The sequence below is a fragment of the Eurypyga helias genome, unplaced genomic scaffold (assembly GCF_000690775.1).
Source record: "Eurypyga helias isolate BGI_N326 unplaced genomic scaffold, ASM69077v1 scaffold14663, whole genome shotgun sequence".
NCBI lineage: Eukaryota > Metazoa > Chordata > Aves > Eurypygiformes > Eurypygidae > Eurypyga > Eurypyga helias.
In genome coordinates, this window is record NW_010243229.1 from 35,606 (window position 1) to 58,811 (window position 23,206).

The following is a 23,206-nucleotide window of genomic DNA, read 5'->3' on the forward strand; positions in this document are numbered from 1 at the left end:
AGAACAGCTGGAAAGACTGAATTCAAATAATTTTCTCCCCAAAGTCCATTTGTGGTGAATACTTCAGAAATTATGTGAGCTAGTCATAGTTACAGAAGTGTGACTTATATTTAAGAGAGCTACTGCTTGGACTTCAGAGGTAGGAAACCAGTGCTCTGAAATATTAGGTACATGACTGATGTTAACAGCTGCAGAGTCTGATTCTGCAAACCTTAAGCCATGTGAGAGAGGAACTACTCACCTGAGCACAATATATTATGAGTACAGCAATATAGATTTGACATGCATACTTATCAGAGACTTTGTCTATGTTATACTTTTAAATGTTAGATCTTCATTTTGGTTTTAAACTGTGGAAATATGCAGAGAAAATGCATGCACATCTAATGTAGAAATAATGATTTGTTTTTCTCCAATAAAAATAGAATTCTTTTTCCTTTTACATCTGTAGCTTCATGAGTTTTCATTAAAAAAATAAAAATCCAATTTGTTGTCAAAGATAGTTCTTAACTTCCTTTTAAAAATCTATTTAGAAAACCCTATGCCACATAAGATAGAACACATTAAAAGAAGTCAGTCTTTCTCTTTTCCTTTCCCTCCCCCTTTCTTTTTTTAAAGAAATAACTTAAAATGTGTGTGCTGTGTAAGAACGTGTGCTGAAGTTTCATGTTTCAGGTAATCTTCTTTAAAATAATGGGAGTCTAGATTGCATCAGTTTGTTTAAAAACTGCTATGCTATTGGTAGGGACAAAATGGGATCAGAGCCAAAATTTGACTGTGTTACTGCCAAAGTCTGTATCAGATTTAAGACACATGCTTCTGCAAGCTTCCATGAGTGTTGTGAAAAAAGTTTTAATACAGAGTTGGATTACAGCTCTCAAGCTCAAAACATTGGCCATTACACTACCATCTTAACAGGCTGCTGTAACACGGAGCACGGAACAGAGCAGATTGCTTACATTTTCTGGACCACAGATGGATTTTGAATGCCTCCTTGTGCCTTGATGGAAGATATATTAACTTCAGTAATCGGAATCCATACCTGATCACTTATGAGCGTGTGTGTGTATATGTACAGATATATATCTATTTAAATACTTATCATGGTTTTCTTTCAAGTGTATCTAAAATCTGCTCTAAGAAATGACATGCTCTAGATGAGCCTACAATTGTTTTGAGCAGTAAAGAGCCAGATATTTACTCTCATATGCTGGAATCCTTTGCGACTTTATAAGAGAAATTCTGGAAGCTTTCTGTGCTGGTGATAGAGAAATGCATTTTGAAACAGATGCCTCTAGCTGTATGACGACGGCTGCGTAGTAACCTGTGGATTTTAAACATCAGAATGTACAAACCGTGGGCAACTGTGAATATTTTCATAGTTTCTTTTCTGCATCTGCTGCAAGGATCTGACTATGAGAATGGATCTGTGAAGGTTGGTGATGTTTATTTACTGTCATTCTTAATAACCCGAATTGCCAGAATTACATGCATTTAATGTGCAAGGTGGTGGTCTTTTTGCTCTTGTGGTGCTTGGGTTTGGTTTTTTTTGTGATGGTTTAGTTGCACAGATGTTTAGCAGCTATAGAGAAAAGGGGATCTATAAAGAAGTTAAACCCATATTAGTTGTTTAATATTTTATGTCTTTTTACTGGTTGTTTTTAAGTACTTGCATACTTTGCTCTTAAGTTCAACTTTTAGTGTCAGTCATGAAAAAGAAAAACAAAATCTAACCAAAAGTGCAAGTCAGAGAATTTAGAATACTTGTTAAATGCAGTTTTTTTGTTTCAGGTATTTATAATTGCAAGAATTAGTATTCTGGTATTGAAAAATTTCCTCTAAAAACACGTGTTCATCAGTTGTTCACTTGTTTGCCAAAAATCAGAGAATTGTTTTTCTTTCATTTTATTATGAGATGTTATTCAGGATAAGATAAGCAGCAACCAATAATAATAGAGCACATTGCCTGGGAATTAACCTTTCTTCTGAATATAAGGCATGCAACAATATTTAAACTGAAGCCTCACCTTGAGAGTAGGATTTTCCAGATCTGGCTTTCTAAGACAATGTGAGAACATCCAGGACAATCTTTTAGAAAAATCAGAACAAAAACTGGAACAAGTTTCCACATGTGCAGTGTGTCCAAAAATGATTAATTCGGTGTGTGGTCCAGAAGAGATTATTTGTTTTTTCACTAACAGAGCAAAACAAGCTAATACTTTTGTTTTCAGTTCAGAAAACCTCTTGCTTGCAAGAGATGACCACACACTCGTCTGTGAACTGCATAGCGTGCTGACCTGCACTTTAGAAAAGAAATGCAAAGTTATGTGCTTGATTGCAGACTGCTGCTAGCACAAGAAGTTAGCAGTGGTGAGCGATGTGTGCCTCAGGATGACTAATGACTGCCGCCTTTGCCTGCTCACTATTCACAAGCTTTTAATTTACAACCTCAGCAATCAGTTGTTTGAAGGCATTAGGACCAGACTAATCCATCTTGTATACATTACCTTTATGCACTGCATAAAAAATCACTGGTTTCTTACATGTAGGAATCACTTTACTTAGACCAGAAAACGCTTTATAAAATAGAACACTAACCACTGTATAATTGGCAGTGATGATAATTCTATCCTCATGTGGGACACAGGTTTATTCAGCATAGTAATAAACCACTAGCTAGTCCTTTAATTAAATTTTGAAACCATATCCACTTTGCCTAGAATAAATGCAAGAGCTCTTCTTGCTAATTTAAATGGGTATATAGTTTATTCATTGTGATAGGATTGTCTATCCAACATATGTACATCTGTAATTGTTTTCATTGAAATTTGGCTGCCACTCTCAAGCAGCCAGCTTAGCCACAGGGTACTGTATATAATAACAAATCACTGTTAGTTTCCAAAATTATCCTGATGGTATTGTGTAGATCACACTAAAAAGGGCTGTGTCTCACATGCATTGTTTGCTGATTGCCACAGGGAAAAGACTGGTTTTACGCTTGTTCTGGTGCATTCTGCGTAGAAAGAGATTTTTGGCTAAAATGTTGATTACTTTTCTTTTAATGTTGTACATGATATGTTAGAATTCTGGGTTGTTTTAGCATGTGTGACCAGTGGGCTTTTGTGGCTTTTGTGCGTGTACATCTATATGCCCCACAAAATGTCCTTCATGTTACAGTGTTTAATGGTACACGTGGTTATGCCTATTCTTACCTCAAATTGAATTTGCAAAACACAGAAATGACATATTACATTCATCTACCATACTTTAAAAAACAATGTTTTTTAAGATCAATGACATTATTGTCTGGATAAAAAACCATAAAGTCAGGATGCAGGTAACGTGCAATCAATGATTCCCAAGAAGGGTTAATCACCTGCTTTTCCTCCATTCCATGGGTTGAGGTAGCTGAGCTCTGCCCAGAACTGGAGTTTTGGGGGCTAATGATTTAAATACTCTCTTATCCCATTCCACAAATACGCTAATTAATGCTGTGAAAGTTTAAATGCTTATGTACAAGCTGTTGTGATTCAGCAAGTATTTCTGTTGTGCTTGGCTTTTCCCAACCCTTCAGAAATGCCTTCTCTTCTGGGTACAGGACTCCCTTTTCCCGCCATGTGCACACCAAGGCCAGTTTTACCCCTGCCATCAGACCCAGCTCCTCTTTCCTCTTTCTGTTCCTGACCTGTTCCAGTCCCAGAATTTGACCCATGTTCTCTTACCTCCAGGACTCAGGGTCTCAGTTTCCCTAATGGGCTCCCATTCATGCTGTCCCTGTGCTGCCCTCCTTCCCACCTCCTGGGTGGGGATGTCCTGCTTCTCTCTCACACCCTCAGGAGGTCTGTCTCAGTTCCTCAGAGACAACCCTTTTGCTTTCCAGTCATGTTTGACCATGGTCTCCCCTTCCTTCTTCCATCCCTAGCTTCTCACTTTGTCTCTGTCGTCATGGCTTCCCAGCTTTCCTTTTCCTGACTCCAGTTTCTAGTTCTGTTCTCTCTGGGTGCTCTCAGCCTCCCTGGCCAGGTCTTGCCCTCTTCCGTCAGTGTCCATCTCCTTCCCCTTCCACATCAGTGTTCATCTCTTTCCACTTCCACAGGCAAACTTGGCAATTTCCTTTCCCTTGGTTGCCGAATCCCTGCAGCCTGAGAAAGAGGAAGGACAGGTCCTCTGCCCTCAGACCCATGGATGGTGGCCTATACCCATGTCCTGCTCTGCTTCCAAATGGAGCAGGGTCAGTGCAGGCCCCATCTGCTTAGTGTTCAGCTGCTAAACCCTGGCAGGTCTCTGCTGTCGCTCTTGGAGGTTTTTACATCTGGGTGGATTTTTGCAGAGACAACAGTAGATGCATCTGGGACAACAATGGTTCCTCAGGTGTCAAAATTTCACATCTGTGATCCAGAGTGGGGAAAGACCAGATGTTTGCATAGGTGAGGTTACCAGAAAGTGTCTTTGCACGGATAAAGATGGACTTTCATCCTTAACTGTGATCATGTCATTTTGACAGAGAAAGCAAATCATAATTAAAACCATTTCAAGGCAGACATCAGGCGTGGAAGGTTCCAGCCTGAACATCTCATATCTGGCAGTGTTATAAAGGACTGGAAAGCCTCCTCATGATGGGAAGCGGTGGGCAGCCTCCGAGCAGGGCAGCGCAGGTGGCAGGCAGGGCTCCTTAGCTGAGCTCACGTCATGGCAGGCAGCAAGCCTTTGGCCTCCAATACCAGTTGCTTGGTTCAGGATGCCGGCCCGACATACAAAGTCCTCATTGAACAATTAGATTTCCACATGGGTTTTATGAATACTGAGCTTTTTTTTTTTTATTAGGAAATGCTTTAAAAATTCTCTGTTGAAGTGTTCTCCTGACAGTCTCTTACGTTTTTGGAACCGCTCAGCTAGGGAACCACAAACTTCGCTGCCTCTTTTCCTGTCTCTCTCCCACACATTTTTCCTCTCCTAGGGCAATGAAAGACATAGGCTATTTTTTCCAGAATTTTAAAATTAGATGTAAAGAGCTATGTCCCATATTCATCAGTGCCGAGGTGAATTTTTTGCCAAGAAAAGCCAACGATCTGTCAGAGCTGCTCCTGTCTTCCAACACTAAAACTACCTCTCTAATGAGGCTGCATGGTCTTGGTCTCTGAGAATTTGAGTTTCATTGCTCCCTGGCCTACTCTGCTTCTTACGTTATTAATAAAGCATTAGGGGGAAGGCAAGAGAAAGGGGGCAACTGGCAATGCCCAAGTTATAACAGTCTCACAGCCCTTTTCTCCTTGGAGAGGCCTTCTCCCCACAGTGAACCCTCCTTTGGTTCATTAGGGAGAAGCCCACAGCTGACAGGCCTGAGGAGTATCATTGAACCGGGAATCTGCTTTCTGATCAGAAGACCGAGAGGTTAGTTATGCTTAGCCCTGGAGGTAAACATGACAGATCTCTATTACATACAGTCCTTTTCCAAAGCTAAAGCTTCTTTACCTCTGCACTAAACATTGATACAGCCTTGAGTGGCCATTTTTGCTCTAACATCTTTGAGATTCAACACTCATGTATTGCCACCATGAACCGGACAGAGGTGGAGACCACTTCTGGTGCATAGTCCCTTGTCTTCTCATGAGTGTGAAACAGCACTTTGCCATGACCCTGGGTCCCTGGACCACCTAAGTGGAAAATGCTTTGCCCTTGGGAAGGCATGGAAATACCAGACAGCCATCACACCGTGAGCGGAAGGAATCGGGAAGCAATTTCCATCTCTCCCTTCCTGGGGCCAGCTGCAGTCTGTCTCTACAACCAAAACAGACAGCTCTGCAAAGAAACCTAAGCTGCAGGGCTGGGCGTAAGCTTTTGTCTCTGTAATTACAACTGACGCTGTTTTTCAGATAGATCTCCACAGCGCTCTCATAACTGCTTGCAAATGTTGCTCAGTATATAGAAAAAAACTGATTCTAGCATATCTTGTATCTCTGGGGTTATTTTCCTCAAAGGCAACTCCTGGAAGGACAGCAAACTGCTCAACAGCTAGAAAAACCAACCCCAAGATTTGTTGGAAACAATTTATCTGTATAAACTGGGCTTTTCATCCTCACATCCAGCTTCCTTTCAAACTAGCAAACTCCTCAAATAAAGATTATGAAATTGTGGTTTTCACAAGTGTTTTATTACTACAGTTTTGTCACTGCTGCTTTTGATTTTTTGTGATTATCATCTCTGATAGGCAAAATGAGCCAAAAACGTGTGAAAATGTACTTGTGGCATTCCATATGCTTTTCCTTCAGGCATGGGAAGCTATCACAGAGGTTGTGAGGAAAGCCAATTTGTTCTGACTTATCTGGTACTGCCATGACAAGGTACAGTGAAGGATAAAAGAACAATCCTCTATTGTTGCCATGCCACACAGCATCTGTCCTTGGCTCTTATCAATTTGGAAAGGAAACTACTAACACACTGCTACTTTATCAAAAGCAGTTCTTGCTCGTGAGAAATAGCAAGAAAATCTCTCCCAGCTGCTGTTCCAGTCCAGTCTATCTCAGCTAGGACTGTAATGCCTAGGTATAATGCAGAGCTCTGGAAAGCACATCAGGCTGTTCAGATTAATCAGTGCAGCATCTGAGAAATCCATTCGATTAGCCAGCTGTTTGAAATGAAGACAGCGCTAATTAAACTTTGCCATCAGTTGTGGGTCACATCTCAAACTGTGAAACCAAAGGAAGGCAGGAAGGCGGGTTCAGAGGGCAGTTCTGTTAATTTGTGGTCCAAGGCAACCAAAACAAGCAATCATCTCAGGCTTGGAGAGTGTTGTTTGTTTCTGCTTGTGCAGCCTACTGGTGCTTTCACCCTCACAGGCATTTGCATTCTTTCTAACCACTGATGTGGTGGTATTGATGCAGGCTTCCACAAGAGGCAAACAGAGAAATAGCCTGCTTGAAAATGGAAAAAAATCCCTGGTGAAAACCCTGGCCTGTGACACCTCTGCCATTGTGTATGCAATTTTTTTTCTGATCATTGCTGTCCCTACTCTATACCAGATCTGAGTAAGGTTTACTTGAGTCTTATCTCCTGTGGACACCATATCAGTATTTGTGAAAAAAAAAAAAAAAGTACGGTTCTGGTGGGTGATAACTCATTTATTCTGATTTCCATTAAAAACCTTGTCTAGTAGTTCTTATAGTTAACATTAAATGACTGGGATCTGTGTTCCTTTTAGACCTTTCTCTCAGGACAAGCAAGTCCAGTTACAAAACTGCCCATTGCTATGTCTTGGACTTGGGTTTGAGATGTAGTCCCAGGCTTTGCTGGCAGGGGAAACTACACAAGATATTTTGCTGCAGGAAAGTAAACTCAATATGAAACCTTTCCTAAAGAAACTCTTATTCTCTAAGAACTTCTCCCAGTATGTGCCAGTCCCTTATCTACTTCTCTGCCTGCTCCCTATCTCCACAGCATGTTTTGGAAATCTTCATAATTCTTGTTGGGTTTTGGGGAACGGGGACAAAACTCTGTGCCCCCACTACAGCTGCAGAGATCCCATTTTCCCATAGGAAGACCAAGCAGAATTTGTTCTTTTTTTGGATGCCCTTGTGAAAGAGCTATATTTGGTCTTCTGTATCAATGAACAATTGAGCAGGGTATTTTAGTTTGTCCTCGTTAAGAAAAATTCAGCTTCCTGAAGGACTTCCGTGTCTCATTCCTATTTTCCCCCATATGTGACTTAAAGTCTGCGACCCCTCAGCCAGTGGTAGAACGCCATCTAGGGTCATTGCCGCTTCAGCAGAGTCATACTGAGCACAACAGCCCTGCAGCTGGACACAGGGGATTTGGCAATCCAATGAGGGCACCGCACGGGTTTGGAAAGGCTTGACTGCTCTCCTTATTATCAGGATGTCGGGATGGCTTTGTCCAAGCCATGCTCTCAGATAGGAAGCACGGAGGGTTATTTCTGAGAATTCATTGTCACCAGCAGCAGCGCGGTCACTATTTGCGTGCGCTTGGGAGGGGAATTCTATTTGAGTCGGGTTGAATTACAAGGAAGTTGCATCATATTACTGTGTCATATATCACATTACACGTAGAGAATGTACCATACAAACAGGCAAAACTTTTCACTTTAATTAGCAGTGTGACTCAGAAACCACGTTAGGATACTTTCCTGAACTGCTAGGGAAATATTACTTAAGAGAAAGTACAATTCCAGGAAAATGTGTGCATGTGATTGGGGTAACATAAGTTCATTCAGTACTGGCAATGGTTTTGCTTTGTGAAGTGACATTTTGAAACCCAGCTGTCCAATTGGCTAGTCACACTTCCAAAACATTTATTGAAGTGTCTTGGGGCAAGCCCAGAAACCAATGAAAGCACTAACTGAAGGAACCTTCATCACATTAAAAAATATTTTCAAGTATTAAAGGAATATATAGTCATCTGATTTCATTCAGGTTTCTGTTACTGAGCCATTCCAAAATCACTGTCCAAACCTCAGTGACTTCCAAAGAATGGATAAATATCAAAAGAAAGTGACCGCAGCCCGGACTCGCTCTTTGTAAACACATGTAATAGGCTATTTGTGGCATGTGTACCCTGTCACGGCATTAGACTAGCACCTAACATTGTGTACAATAAAGTAAGCACTACGTAATGCTTCTAGCTGTCTTCTGTGCTGAGCATCACAACTGCCTGAACAGATTGCAGCAATGCAATCATAGAAGTAGAGACTCCCAAAAGGTACTGTAAGACTCCCAAAGCTATTGGTAGCATTTGGGATTTACAATGAATTACCACTCTGGGCATTTATGACAATCCATCTGTGTCTTTTCACTGACCAAGCAAAGATAATTTGCATAATCACCATAGGAGGGACCTAAAGGTAAAGTCTCAGTGTAGCTGACTAGGCTTGAACAGGAAGAAACTGTAGTCAACCTAGTCTTTTCTGCCATCTTCCCACACGGCTTTTCCATCACTGCCAATAAAATGATGCACAGTGAATGTAGTTACCTTCACACTTCAGCTGCTGTTGAGGTTGCTTCCCATGAGGGCCAAAAGACCTGGCTGTGGGATGGAAGATTTGTTTAACGAGAGTTGTAGTTGATTCTCAAAATATTTGCTGGCTGGAAAAAATGCTCCCTCATTTCACTGTGAAGACCTAGATGGGTAAAAGTGTATATAGTTGTGAGAGGTATTTTGATAAAGTATTATCAGTCACTGATTGCTTTGGATATGAAAAATAAAATTCAATAATCTGAGATTTATGTTTTCACTTAAAAATCATGTAAAATTATGCTTCAGTTCTTTGCTTTGAGTATTTTGGTTCATTCCAACAAAGAGTTCAAAATAGGGCAACTGAAATGTCTCATCTCTGAGTATTTTGATCATATAAGCATGTTACTAAAGTGTAAGAAATCTGTTTGTTGTTGCACCACAAAAGGTTTATTCTAGTTGAAAAGGCCATTCAAAATATAAAACAGCTGCTCTCTTGAAATCGTAGGGTCGCTAATATGATTTACTTGTGAAAACATGTCATCTTCATCTAAACTAGAAGGTGTTTATCACTACCTTGACCACTAAGTTTAGGAAATGGGTAATTAAGTCTTCTGTCTTCACTTGGGGAAAGGCTGGAGCCCAAGGAGACAGAGTCTAAAGGACGAGAGCCTGGAGGGAACTTTTTATCACACTGAACGAAAGAGATGGAGCAGTCTAGAAGTTGCTTCTCCTCCAGTTTTGGTCAGATGATGTACTGAAAAGGTTTTAGCAAAAGAGGCCCTCAGACATCACAGCTGTATCGGTGAGAAATCATAGAATCATAGAATCACTAGGTTGGAAAAGACCTTAGAGATCATCCAGTCCAACCGTATCTGTCCACCACTAAACCATATCTCTCAGCACCTCATCCACCCGTCTCTTAAACACATCCAGGGATGGTGACTCCACCACCTCCCTGGGCAGCCTGTTCCAGTGTGTGATAACCCTTTCAGTGAAGAACTTCTTCCTTACATCCAATCTAAACCTCCCCTGGCGCAGCTTGAGTCCATTCCCCCTCGTCCGATCACCTGTCATTAGGGAGAAGAGACCAACACCCACTTCTCCACAACCTCCTTTCAGGTAGTTGTAGGCAGTGATCAGGTCTCCTCTCAGCCTCCTCTTCTCAAGGCTAAATGTGACAGTCTCAGATGAACATCTCCCTGTCAACCCCTCATACAACATCTGGTCAAACTATTAGTTTTACCATTTTACATTCCTCCCAAACCCACAAGTAACGTCTCTGTAGTACTTCTTTCTGTGCTCTGAACATTGTCCACAGTTGTTCTTACAGGGCAGTGGTCTCTGCAGTTTCTCTTTCAGCAGCAATGACACACAGAACTTCAGGATGGAGTGGTGGGATCACACAGTCACCCTCTCCTGACAGGATGCATGGCCAAGGCCAACACTCTTTAGCTGAGAGGGGGCAGAGAGGGGAAAGGTCTCACCTAGGCTGTGGGTGGAGGAAGCAAAAGGGTTTTTCCCCATGCTTGATCTTCAGTCCTTGAGCTTTATCTGGGCCAGCAGGCACTGACAAGGGTAGAGAGCTTCAGGCTTTGCACTCAGAGCACCACTTACTCCTCTGCAGGCAAAGCAGGAGTAGCCAGCTGGGCATTACTTCATCCATGCTTCTGATAATCATGGCAAACCCTGTAGTAGGCACTGAAAAATCCCATGACAAGCCCATCTGTTTCAGAGAACAGTATTAGTAAGAAGTCAAAATATCTCATTGTCTTGTCCCTCTGTGGTCACATCCATTATAATTAAAAATAGCTCATTTGTGCACTAACAATGCATAGATAATGGTGCTCCCAGAGGGGATACAGTTGGAGATGGGACTTCATATATCAAAAGTTCATAGCTGATGGAGAATCAAAGTTCTGATTTTAGCAGGGCTGTTGAAAAGTAGATGTTCTTTTCTCCTCAGAAATAGAATGGTGATGATAAAATTGGTGCAAACTAGTACGTGTCAGACACATGGTAAAGTTACACACCTCATACTAGACGTTTATAGGGTGATGGAGTTGCTTGTGGATAAGGCTCTTACTCCTGCAAGCCCGATGTTTTCAAGCTGCAGAAGATTCTCTCACAGTTTTATTACCCCTTATGCAACACCCCCAAGATACAGGATATTAGACAATATTTGTTATGATAAAATTTGGCAATGGTTGAGCCCCTGCTATCATCAAAATCATGGCCCATCACTCTTGAGACATATTTTCTGTTCCTTGGTACTCCCTTCAGATGAATGCCTTCCTCTGTTTTCTCTCATCTTTTACTTTGGTTGCAGACACCAGAATAGTCTCTATTTTGTTTCGTACCTGACCACATACTCCTAGGAGCCACAGTAATGCTAAAAATAATACTAATAATGATGAAAATCCTCAAAAGGAGTTTCTCTTACAGCAAAGACTCAACACCAGATTGTCATCCTCACCGGAAAAATGGTTTAACAGGAGGCCTTCAGACAACACGTAGAACTTTGTGTTGGCCTCACAATGGCAGGAGCTGACACATTTTCCTGCCAAGAGAGAATAAGACTTTTCCACAGGAACTCCCTTGCAGTTCCCTGGCCTCATCAGCTCATGGTCTGTGTGCTGCAAGGCACAGCACAGCTGGGCAGCCTCCCCATGGCCTTCAGGCAGGGAATGAAGTGCTTTCCTCTACCCAGGCTGCTGCCAGCGCTGGCCTTCAGCCAGTCCCAGCTACTTCAGGCCTTGCTGCAGTTGCACTTTCTGCTTGTTTACACTTGTATAGCTGAAAAAATTTGACCGCTGTCCCTCATAAGATGCCTGTTCTTTGGATACGGAAAGGGGATTTAATCTCTTTCACTGCTCACAGCTGAGTGGGATTCAGGTAACCTAACTACAGCTGAGCTAGTGACCTGCTGACTCCTCCTTCAGTGCCAGTGGAGAGAAAGAGGCAGTTTGGAGGCATTGTTTATCCAACAGACTTTAGAATGAGATGACCATGGACCAAATGGACCTATTTTTCTCCATGAACTATAATAGCAGACGCACATAAGTAATTCATATTCAGTCAGGTGAATGACATCCATAGCATCAGATTATTTTTATTTTTTATGATCGTGGGGTGGCAGGGAGCTGTAGGCACTCCATTTCTGCAAGATGACCCCATAAATAGGATCATCTCATATGCTGTCATGGGTATACCATACATAGCATTTGACTTTCTTGTTATTTTCATGTGGAGATGAATCATCTAGCTAGTATTTAAACTGGTTTGAGTCTAGTTCTGAGAGTAACCTTTGGGCAGCACTGGAACAGGGGGTGTTCAGCTTCTGGTGGTGTCAATTCTTTGTCTTCTACATGAATTCTCTTGAACTGAACACAGCTGCTACTGCCACATTAAGTACACGACACTCACATAAACGTTCAAAATGTCCTCAACATGCAGCCAGTACGTTTTGTCAAAGTCCAAGTGCCCTCACTTTGCGATGAAACATCGCCCTGGAATGGTTAACTTTGAAAGGTTTAGTTTGAACTTAGCTTAAACCTCTTTGACCGTGTTAGCGATACACTGGCATGAAGAGAATCATCACTTGGTGTTATGCAGCTCCAATCTGCTTTCCCTGGCAAGATAAAGCTGTTACCTTCTTTTTATTGCTTAACCGCTGAGAAGATGGATCATAAAACAGTGCAAGGTTATTGAGAGGTTCCTTAATCATTTGTCCTGGCCCCAGACACAGTGATAATGTTGAAGATTTCCATTCATATTTATGCAGCACTTGCTACAATAGTATCTGTGACCCTAGCTCAGGAAAGCATTCTTTTTCAGAGAGCTCTTACACATGTGTTTAGCTTGAAGCAGAGGTTTATGTCTCACTTTGGACTAAGGACTGCGAGGCTGGGGCTTCAGGAAAGTAGTCGTCTGTGTAAGCTTTCAGGATGTCTTTCTTGGGTCTGTGGGTGTGCTTGAGTAGAAAGCGAAATGCAAGCAGGATTTTCCTCAGGTTGCAGCAAAATATGGATTTAAATCAACTTTCATGCTTGCCTTCTCAGGCACACAAAATATTTACCATGCATCTGTTTTCTTAAATAAAAATACTGATAAACACTGATTGGCTTGAAAAGAATTAACTTGGGGTCCTAGGCATATCTTTGTGCTATAGGTCCTCAAATAAATTTAGGACTTTAGTGGGCCTTTCTTTTACTATCATATTCTAAGCATCTTTCCTCTGTTGTTCAAAACACCTTCAGGAGATCCTGAATGAGCCAAACACAGCACTAATACAAAGACCATCTATGATGGGATGGAAAGATAGGAACATGCAAAAATAAGAGGGTTCTGCAAACTTGGGTTCTGCTGACTCACTCAGACATCGGTTTGAAAAGGGTAGGGTACTTTTCCTGAGGCAGGAAACCTTGGAGCTTGTCAAGCACAGAGAAAAGGTGCAAACTGCTGAGCTGCAGCACCTGACAGGAGACTGTCAACACTAATCCTCAAGAAGAGGCCCTGTTTGAACAGTGCAGACTATGTGTGGGATTGTGCATCTGTATGACATGGTGCATAAGCCAAATATTTGGCTAGTATAAATCAATGGGGTAGTGAACTCAGTGTCTGATTTAAGCCAGCTTCCAAGGTGAGAGAGGCCACTGAACGTACCACTGCTTTTTCTCTTGCTCCTTTCCAATGCTAACTGCTTTTAGGGTTTTTCTGGCATCTGAGATTGCTAGGAAGAAGATAGATAGCCCATTACGGTTTCTTTTGGAAGGACAAAAGTTGTAATTATCCAAAAATCACAATGCTAACCCACGTTATCATTTCCTGATTTCAATGATGTTGCTCATAGACCAAATACAGGAAAACAGATTTCAGTTGAAGGAGAGTTTTGGAACATATGAGAGGTCAATGTTATGATACCTCTGGTATGAGGTCCATTCTGATACTCAGAAAAATGACATTATGCGTAACAATAACTTGAAGAGATAAGAATGAACTACTTAAACTTTGGTATTTGTTATTGAACACAAATGTTCTTGCAGGCAATAGCATTATGTATTTGTTTGACTACAGGCTGCACGTTTATGGGTACTGAAAGTTTAGGACATATGGAGCTTTCCAGTGATACAGCTCCAAAAGTAATTTGTTTTGGGAGCATGTAGAGGACATTGTCCTAGATCTTTGCCAATGGCTCCTTCTCCATTTTCTTTCTCTCTCAAGCCTAAATGTATATTTTAAGCTTTTTGGGGCCAGAGATCATCGTTTTGCTACCTATGTGAACCACGCCAAGTGCAGTGAAGTCCTGCTCCACATCTCAGTTGTGGCCATCACAACCAACATCTACTGCAGTAGTGACAGCTCACTCCAGCTGACTACTAAAATCTGGGCCAGTCTAAGGGAAGTGGAGCAAGGATGTGACAGAGAGAAAAATGGATGTTGCTCTGCACCAGGAGGCTGAACAACTCAGCCTGAGGGTTGTCTCATCAGACTCCCACCTGGCTCATATCTTAAGGTAGAATATGGGGAAAGGAGTTAAAATAAACAACATAAAAGCACAGCGGGATCCAAGCAGTACATAATGAGGAGAGCGGAGTGGAGAAGAGGAGAGGAACCTGGAAGGACGGAATGTTCAAATGCTGATTTTAACTGCTGTCCACTCAATATCCCTGTTAGAGGGGATAAAGTCCTTGATCATTGCATGACGGGTAGGTGTGGGACACTGTCGAACATAACACCTTCCTCCAATTTCACATTTTGAAACATTTATTCACCATTTTGTGCAGAGCTACACTCTTCTAAGTGGGGCTTTTCAGTCAGCTTGTCTATATCTAAACAGGGCTTGAATTTAATCTGCAGTACATGAAAGAACTCTCCACACCTGCATGGTGCCAGCAACCCTACCGCACATCAGCTATGGTATCATCTGAGACCATAAGAGGTTCTGCATTTTCATTTGACGCTGTCCTTATCAAAACAGGCTGACCAGAGATGAATGTTTCAGAAAGGTCCAGACATGCTATTCAGTGCTGCTGTGCCACAGCCAGAGAGAGCCCAGCTGAAGCAGTTCAGTCTATGGCGTTCAAGGCTGTAGGGTTGTGCCTTGCTGCTGGGGCTGTGCTTCTTCCACGCTTGTTTTATTTTTTAATCTTTTACTTCTGAATGTTTTTAAGTTGTGGTTAGCTACCTCTATGGCCAAAGTGCGTGAGTATGAGGGATGTCATTCTAGATGTTGAACAGTCTGTGCTCCAGCAAGTGTTTAGGACATTTTAGGTGAGAGTAATGTAATAATCTCAAAGGAGTCACACCAAACAGATAAGGTGGTATTCACTGTTCCAGTTTTGGCATCTAGGTAGATTGGAACACAATAAGGTGCTTCTCTGCAGATGTTTTATACCCCAGGCAGCTGCAGTGGGACTTGGTTGACCACAGATCCGTCACACAGATACCTCTTGTGAGCTGGTGAGCCTGGGCCTGCTGGGCAGCCGGCAGAAAGACTTTCCATGTGATTTCAAATGAATCATGCTGTAAAAGTGTCTATAATTCTCTGTCTTGGCTGTAGATGGAGCTGAGAGTTACTAGCTCACAGACAAAACAGATGTCCACACTGTAAAAACCTGGTTATCTGGGATTCAGCCCTCCCTTAAAAGCTAGCAGTGCCTTCTGCTCACCATTTGCCCAGTGCCAGCAGCGCTCGGGGAGAGTCTGCACTTTATCTCAATGCTGTTGTTATGGTAAAGGGCATCAGGACACTCTACTGGATAGGGATTCCTAGGAAGAAGTTATAAAATTAGCTCTAAAATGTGTTCTCTCCAGGAATAATTCAATTATATGAGAAGGAAGACAATTATTCTGGCATTGTGCTGGTAGGCAACTGGCAATCCCATCAAACTGCAGTGCTTGGATAGGTGTTAGCAAACATGAAGAGAGTAGAGGCACCACATTCACTTCAGGATTGAATAGCCCTGGCAACCCCGAGCAGGGCTGGGGTTGACAGAGAAGTGCTAACTCAGTTCCAAGGGCTTTGTGTTGACTTTTGGATAATTACAGTTTAGTTAATTAGGATGCATTTATGATGACTGCAGAGGGGATTCTGTAATGAGCACTACTCCCTCCATTTCCTTTGAGCATACTTCTCCAGTTTCCAATATATGAAAAACAATAAAAGAGGAGCAGGAACAACCTGCACACAGAGGCAGGCTTTGCCAATACTGCTGTGATGTGTCAATATCAGAGGTACACTTCTGATACAATTACTTCTGGTACAATTACTAATGTAATTGTTCTCCTTTCTGTACAGTAGTAATTGTGAAGGCATGAAGTCAGTTAATTTCAGCGTATTCAGTCCATGTTAAGGAACGTGTATGGCTTTAAAAATACAAAAGTCCTTAAAGCTGTACAAATTCTTGCTTTAGATAAGATCTTTGCTTACCATGAGGAGACATGTATACTTTTTCTGTACTCTTTAATCTTAGACTTTAAATTAATTTGCTCATATTATAAATATTGATAAAATCTCTTGATATTTAGGTAAAAGAAATGGAAAAGACAGTCCCAAACTACTGGCTCTTAAAAGAAGTGCAGGGATATGTCTTCTAATTTACAGCATACCCTCATCTCATTTTACAGATATGCTGTGAATTCATTCTAATTTAGAAGTCTTGGATGCTGATTCACCAAGATTCATCTTTGCAAAGTGAGAGTAAAGTCTTCCTAATTGTTAATAGAGTTCAATTTTAATATCTTTGGCCCCATTACCACGACAGCGCTGGTCTTACGCTCGCACGTTTTGCAGGGTCAAGGAGACAGTTTGTGAATGGGAGTGGATATAAGTTGCGGGTCTTAGAAATAATGAGTCTTGATGCATTGACCTCAAGATGAATTTCAGCTTTCCTAGATCAGCAAAATTCTGGGTAGTTTGTTTGTGAAACTATTTTGAAATTCAGTTACTGGTGCAAAGTATTCACATGCCTTCTGACCTATTTTTCCGTAAGTATTGAGATGGGCTTTCCAGTTTTCACCCCATATGAAATGAATGAGAAATCATTCACCTATGAAAAACAACCATCCCTGTAATGAAATGTGGCAGCTTGCTAGAGCACAATATAATGTTCTGCATGGGCATAAAAGAAGAGTAAATAACTTATTCTGAGTTAACTACATAGGGAATTCTAGGTCAGTGGAAGGTAATTACCCAAAAACTAACTTGGCCCGTATGTACAGGATAACATCTGTATCATTGCAAAATAAATGCCACAGATGTTTTAATAACAAATAACAGATGCAGTCAGTGCCTGTGTTTCAGACCTCATCTAAAAATGTTCCTCTTATAGGTGACCTTTTCCCTCCCCCTTTCCCCAGTCCTATACAGAGCACTTGCTTGCTATCTGTTCATATGGCAGGCTGCTACACACCTCATCACCAGCTTCCTGTATTTCAGCTTTGCCTTTAAGGACTGGTGTTTCATTTATGTGAGCTGGCAGTGCAGCCCTTTTTATTTGCAAGTCAAAAAGTTCAGTCAACTGCGTGACCAGAGAGTACAGCTGAGAGCACCAGCCCAGCGCAATGCAGCCCTTTACAAAGATAACCTTTACTTGGGTTGGAGGCAATGGTTTTCAGCAGATCTGGTGAGTCAGTGGAAATAAATACTCAATGCCTTGATAAAGGCACAAACACAGATGTGGAAAAGCAGCAGCCAAAGAAACCAGTACTGTTATGCTGGGTGCTGTACAATATTAAATTTCTGTTAAACAGGTATTTTTTAAAAGAATAGCAACTTTAAACTGATGGGGTAGGTCTTTGTAGGGAATGTTCTCGTACATCACACAGGTGGAATATGCAGTGATTGTGCTAATGCTGCTGCACAGCAACAGAGCTGAGGCTGGACTGAGGCCACTGTGGCTGACTTGGGCATGATCCAAACGGGAGTCAGGATGGGAAATGGCAGATGCGTCCTGTGCTTTACAACACATTGAGGGCTGTGTTTGCCCACCATGTGGATGGGTCCTTGTACTTAGGGCAGCTTCCAGCTGTATCTACTGTGCCATTCCAGCTGCAATGATGTCTCATGGTTGACACCACGGTTTTGGAACCTGAGGTGGACTACTGCAAAGGCACGTGGGTTGTGCTCACCAACTGATCCCATCCAGGTTGTCCATTGGGGTGACCCACAATTCATGCTGGTGTGGCTGTCCAGGTCAGGCACAGCAACAATGTGATTGGTGTCTGTCAGCTTCCCTGGAGAGCTGGGATATGGGGAGCACAGCCTGCATTTGCCAGTTAGCTCTAAAGGCTGTGATGGAAAGGGTGAGGAAGCAGGTATCTACCATTCCCAATTTATATGGGCACAAATCATAGAATCACAGAATGGTTTGGGTTGGAAGGGGCTTAAAGATGTTCCAGTTCCAACCCCCCTACCATAAGCAGGGACACCCTCCACTAGGGCAGGTTGCTCAAAGCCTCATCCAGCATTTGTCTTGAAGACATCCAGGGATGGGCCATCCACAACTTCTCTGGGCAACTTGTTCCAGTGCCTCACCACCCTCTCTGGGAAGAACTTCTCCCTGATATCTAATCTAAATCTCCCTCCTTTCAATTTAAACCCATTCCCCCTTGTCCTGTCACTATAGGCCCTTGTAAAAGTTATGTGTGTGTGTCCCCCCACCATCCCCCAGCTTTCTGGTAGGTCCCTTCAGGTACTGAAGGTAGAAATCCTGCAGATCGGTCTGGTACTGTGCCCTGTCAAGACCTGGGACATTCCTGTGTGCTCCTGTGTTGCCAGGTATTCTCAGCTGCCCCCAGTAATGTGCTGTCTTTTCGCACAAGCACTCCATGTGCTTCACTGGGGACCGGCTGCAGAGGTACTGGCTTTCTGACTTCCCCCCTTCCTTCCAGAGAACATCTCTGTCAGCACTGGAGCGGTCGGAACAGCAGATCAGGAGAGCATCCAGCCTGGAAGAGCTGCTTCGCATCACTCACTCTGAGGACTGGAAGCTGTGGAAATGCAGGCTAAAACTCAAAAGTCTGGCCAATTTAGATTCCCGCTCCACATCGCATCGCTCCACCAGATTTGCTGCTGCTTTCTATGATATTGATACACTGAAAGGTAGGTGCAGGTTTGGGACTGAATGATCTCAGCTTCAGGACTACTGATTCTTAACCAGTAAAGGGTTAAGTACCAGGTGCTTCCTGGAAAACACCCACACTGGAAACAACAGGGCACTCATGGAAAACGATTTTGTGTGAAAAAATGTCAGGCAATAGGCTGAGTCTCCCTCCCTGTTTTATGGCCAAATCAGGCTTATTGTTCTTTGTATACTCTCCAAAGGGAAGATGTATGAGGTATGGATTTGTCAGTCCACAGAGAAAGGGGAAGTCAATGTGCAATGAACAGTTTGGAATGACTGGCACAGGGGCTGGCCAGCAGCACTGGGCTAAACCTCAGAATTTGCTTCCAGGCAGAAACAAATGATCTTTCCTGCAGGCATAGAAATCCTTTTTTTTTTTTTTTTATTAGGTGTGCTCTGATATAAGGCACTGTATCAGCAGCAGTGTCTGGGTGGGAATTGCAGAGGAAGGAGGTATTGCCCTACCCCCAGTCTGTTTGAGGAAGTCTCTCCAGAGAGTAGTACATGATCTTGAAAGAACCAACAACACCTGCATTCAGGGAATCACAACCTACCCCCTCACCTGGAGCAAAAATGAATACTATTCCTTGTAGGTGAGAGACTCGAGAGGTATTAAACTAAACAACAACAAAGGCCAGGCTGAGCTATTCTTTTTTGTTCATTCTGTACCCTGAGGTGATATGATCATATCTCTTTCCTTTCGGGAAATCAGATATTGCTGATGCTGTTCCAATACCGCTTTTACAATAACCGCAGCCACATTTGCACACCATTACTCAGCTGAATTACACTGAGCAAAGGCCTTCATTTGTTTCTCTTACCCACAGCACAGAAATGTAGACATGAGTGCCGGTCCGAAAAGGGGTTTGGCATGACAAGCATGGTTTTAAACTTCTCATAGAAATTTTGTACAGACAAAAAAATCCAATACCCACCAGAAGAACAATGAAGAGGGTTTTAACGATTTGTTTGCATGCCTTTACAAGTCCAGGAGTCCATAGACCTGTTATTAGAAGTAGTACCCCATGTCAAGTGCTGTAATTCTCTACTCACTATTGCTCATTTAGTGAGCACCAGCATTTCTGAAAACCAAAAATATTCCTTTTGTCCATACAGCAAGACAACAGAGGATGTTATCAAGTGTTACTGAGGCACTGAATGTTTCAGTGGCAGAATAATGTAAGTGTTCAGGTAACTAAGTCAGGCATCCATAGTCATATAGATAGAGTTTTCTTATAACTGCTTGGAACAACTGTTAGGTCGCTCCCTACTTTTCCTTTTAAAGTCTAACTCTAGAAGCAGGTGTCAGCTTTCTCATTCGAAGTCAAGCCACTGAAGTGCTAAGTTAAAAAAAAAAAAAAAAAGCCATTGGGTCATCTTCTCCATTCTTTTATCTGAAGCGGAACTATCCCAGGACAGAAACTACTTTTGTTTAAATATCTTAATATGTTCAAGGTACCAAAGCTCCCTTTAAAAATCTAAGCCTTTAAACATGTATTTCTTTCCCACACCCTTTCCAGTCATTAAGCATTGATCTTTTTGCCAAGGGCATCTGTTTTGTTTTAATAAAGTGTTTTGACAGGAAGGCTGGGTTAAGGCTCCATGTTGTTTCACTGCTAGACCATCTTCCACAGCACACCAAACTCTAGCAGGGCAAATTCAGGACTTTGTTCCTCCTTTCTGCAGCTTCAGTGATGAATTCACTGGAAGGTTGTGTCACCCCATCTAACCACAGCCTCCCTCAAGCCACTCAGCTCACCTAGGACTGCTGTGCTTTCAAGCTGGAGTCTGTATCAGAGGCAGATTTCCCAGCAGGTGCCCTGTGCTTGCTCACAAAAAAGATCAGGGTGACCACGGTGCTCCTGAACAAAATGTGACACCCATTTCTTTGACCGCCCCTACTGATAGCAGCCCTTCTGCTAAAGAAGTGGTTAATAAAGGGAGGGTGTGTACAGTTGGAAAGGTCATCACTGCTTACACTCATTGAAGTGGCATCTGAAGTGATTACATGCACACACCTTAATGAGTTTGGCAAACACTTTATTTTCTATTTTAAGGCCTAAGATTAGATTGCTGGTTTTGTAAACTAACATTACCTTAGAAATTTCTATTAATTTTAGTGATTCTTCTCTTAATTTATGCTGTAAAAGCAGAATTGGATCTCAAGTTCTTACTTTTTGCACTTTTTGCATGACTGGAAAGTGGAGTGAATCAACCCTGGGGATGGACTTTTCAGGTGTAAAAAAACCTGATTATAATATACACAATCAGTTGAAGAAAAAGTTAAAAAATAATAAATGGAAAGTCTGGTAGGAAAGAGAGAAGTAAATGCTCATCTGAAGAGAAAGTATAGCATGTAGATTAAAAGTATTCCAGATTTTTTTCTTTCCCAGAGCTTCACTGCTTGCAGAGTAGTAGGGAGGTGGCTTGCATTGGAAGAGAGAGCAATTTTCTGAATAGTATAGAAGTTGCTTTTGATCTTTCAGAAGCCTGCTGGAGGGGGGCAGACAAGAAAAATGTTTTTCATAGTTTTAAGAAGGACTTAAAGCATAAGCATTGATGACTCTTGAGTAATTCCATAACTTGAATCAGGTAAGCAATAGCCAAAAAAAAAAAAGCAGGGCCACTTCTTAACAAGACTTGAGATAATATTATGTAAATGTCACTGTTTTCTCCCTCTGGTTCAGTCAGTTGATGCATTATTCCTTCTCATAGTCAGAATTTGACAGATCAGTCTGAAATAAATTACTAGTTTACAACAATTCCGTATTTGAAAGATGCCCCAGTGTTTTGAGTAGATAAATCATGCTTGAATTTATATTCCTGTTATTCAAAGTTGAACCCCCTGATGGTACTGAGGTGTGAGAGTGTTTGCCTTGGATTTCATTAGAGCTTTTGTAAACGGTGCTGGCTGGCTGACATCCAGTAGGAGTATTAATACCCTCTGACCAGAATCTGTTAATCATTAATGTACTTTTGCCGTCAGGCCCAGGCTCTACTGAGTCCGCAGTGGGGTACACACAAAGCAAGGATAAAATGACAATAAAGGGGTCTACTCTGGTGAAAAGGAGAATAGGGTGTGGGCCAGCTTTGTCACATAGACGCTGTGGAGCTGACTCTCAGCTAGGAGAAGTTGATGCAGCTCTACTTAACTCACTCGAATTAATGGAGGTTTTGGTCATCCGCGCTGAAAGCTAAAGGCGGGTAAACGCAACGACCTCTGCCAGTGCAGCTGGTCTAAGTTACTGGGATAATTTTGCTCTCAGACTCTCTCTGGTCCTTAGGTCGATCCAAGTAAGTGCAAACCGATCCAAGTAAGTGCAAGTGGCCTGCCAGCACTTAGTTTTTATTTATATAATGCTTCTGCCTCGCTAATTAGAGGTTTAACTTTGCCATGATTGCTCATAAAAATGGTGTTTTCTCCAGTCATAGATGAGGAATGGCAAAAGACGCAATGCGTGCCAAGGGAAACCTGCGTGGAAGTTGCCAAAGAGCTGGGTACAACAACCAACAAATTTTTCAAGCCTCCCTGTGTGAACGTGTTCCGATGTGGAGGCTGCTGCAACGAGGAGAGTCTGAGCTGCATGAATACGAGTACAACTTATGTGTCGAAAACGGTAAATGAGGCTGTTCATCTGCTTTCTTTTTAGCCTGTCTTTCCAAGAAGGGAGGGGAAGGAGGATGTTTGGTTTCTGAGATCCTGTTATGAAAGATCTGTCTGCACCATCATAACAAACAGAAGAATTAATTTTTCATCCATGTGGAGTGAATGCAGGCATGAGCAATAGCATTTTACGTTCATGTTGCATTATTAGAAATGGATAGATGTATGTGTAGACATAGAAAATCAGGCCCTGAAAAAGTGATTGCAGGATCACATGATGTTAAAGAGTTTAATCCTTATTTAATATATTGTTACTTGGACCTGGAACCTCTTGAAAGCATTGGCTCATGGGAATCCTCCGTACCAAAGGCTTAAGAAAGACTCTGTGATATTTTGCTGTGTGAAGCCAGGAGTCCAAGCACTGCATTTTCAGAACTGCTGTCAGTGCCAAAAAGGCTGGCAAGTAATTTTGCATGTGAAGCTTTGCGAACCTAAAAAGGAGACGTTTTCA

The 23,206-nt window shown here is 42.1% G+C and overlaps 1 protein-coding gene across 1 annotated transcript in view; it reads left to right on the top strand.

Annotated features, from left to right (window-relative positions):
- The first annotated feature begins 806 nt into the window (after positions 1-806).
- FIGF (c-fos induced growth factor (vascular endothelial growth factor D)) overlaps positions 807-23,206 on the top strand; it is a 30,727-nt gene continuing 8,327 nt past the window's right edge. The window contains exons 1-3 of the mRNA XM_010149337.1: positions 807-1,435; positions 18,859-19,069; positions 22,518-22,708. Coding sequence (XP_010147639.1) covers positions 1,346-1,435; positions 18,859-19,069; positions 22,518-22,708 — 492 coding nt within the window. The 5' untranslated portion in view covers positions 807-1,345. The remainder of the gene's footprint in view (positions 1,436-18,858; positions 19,070-22,517; positions 22,709-23,206) is intronic.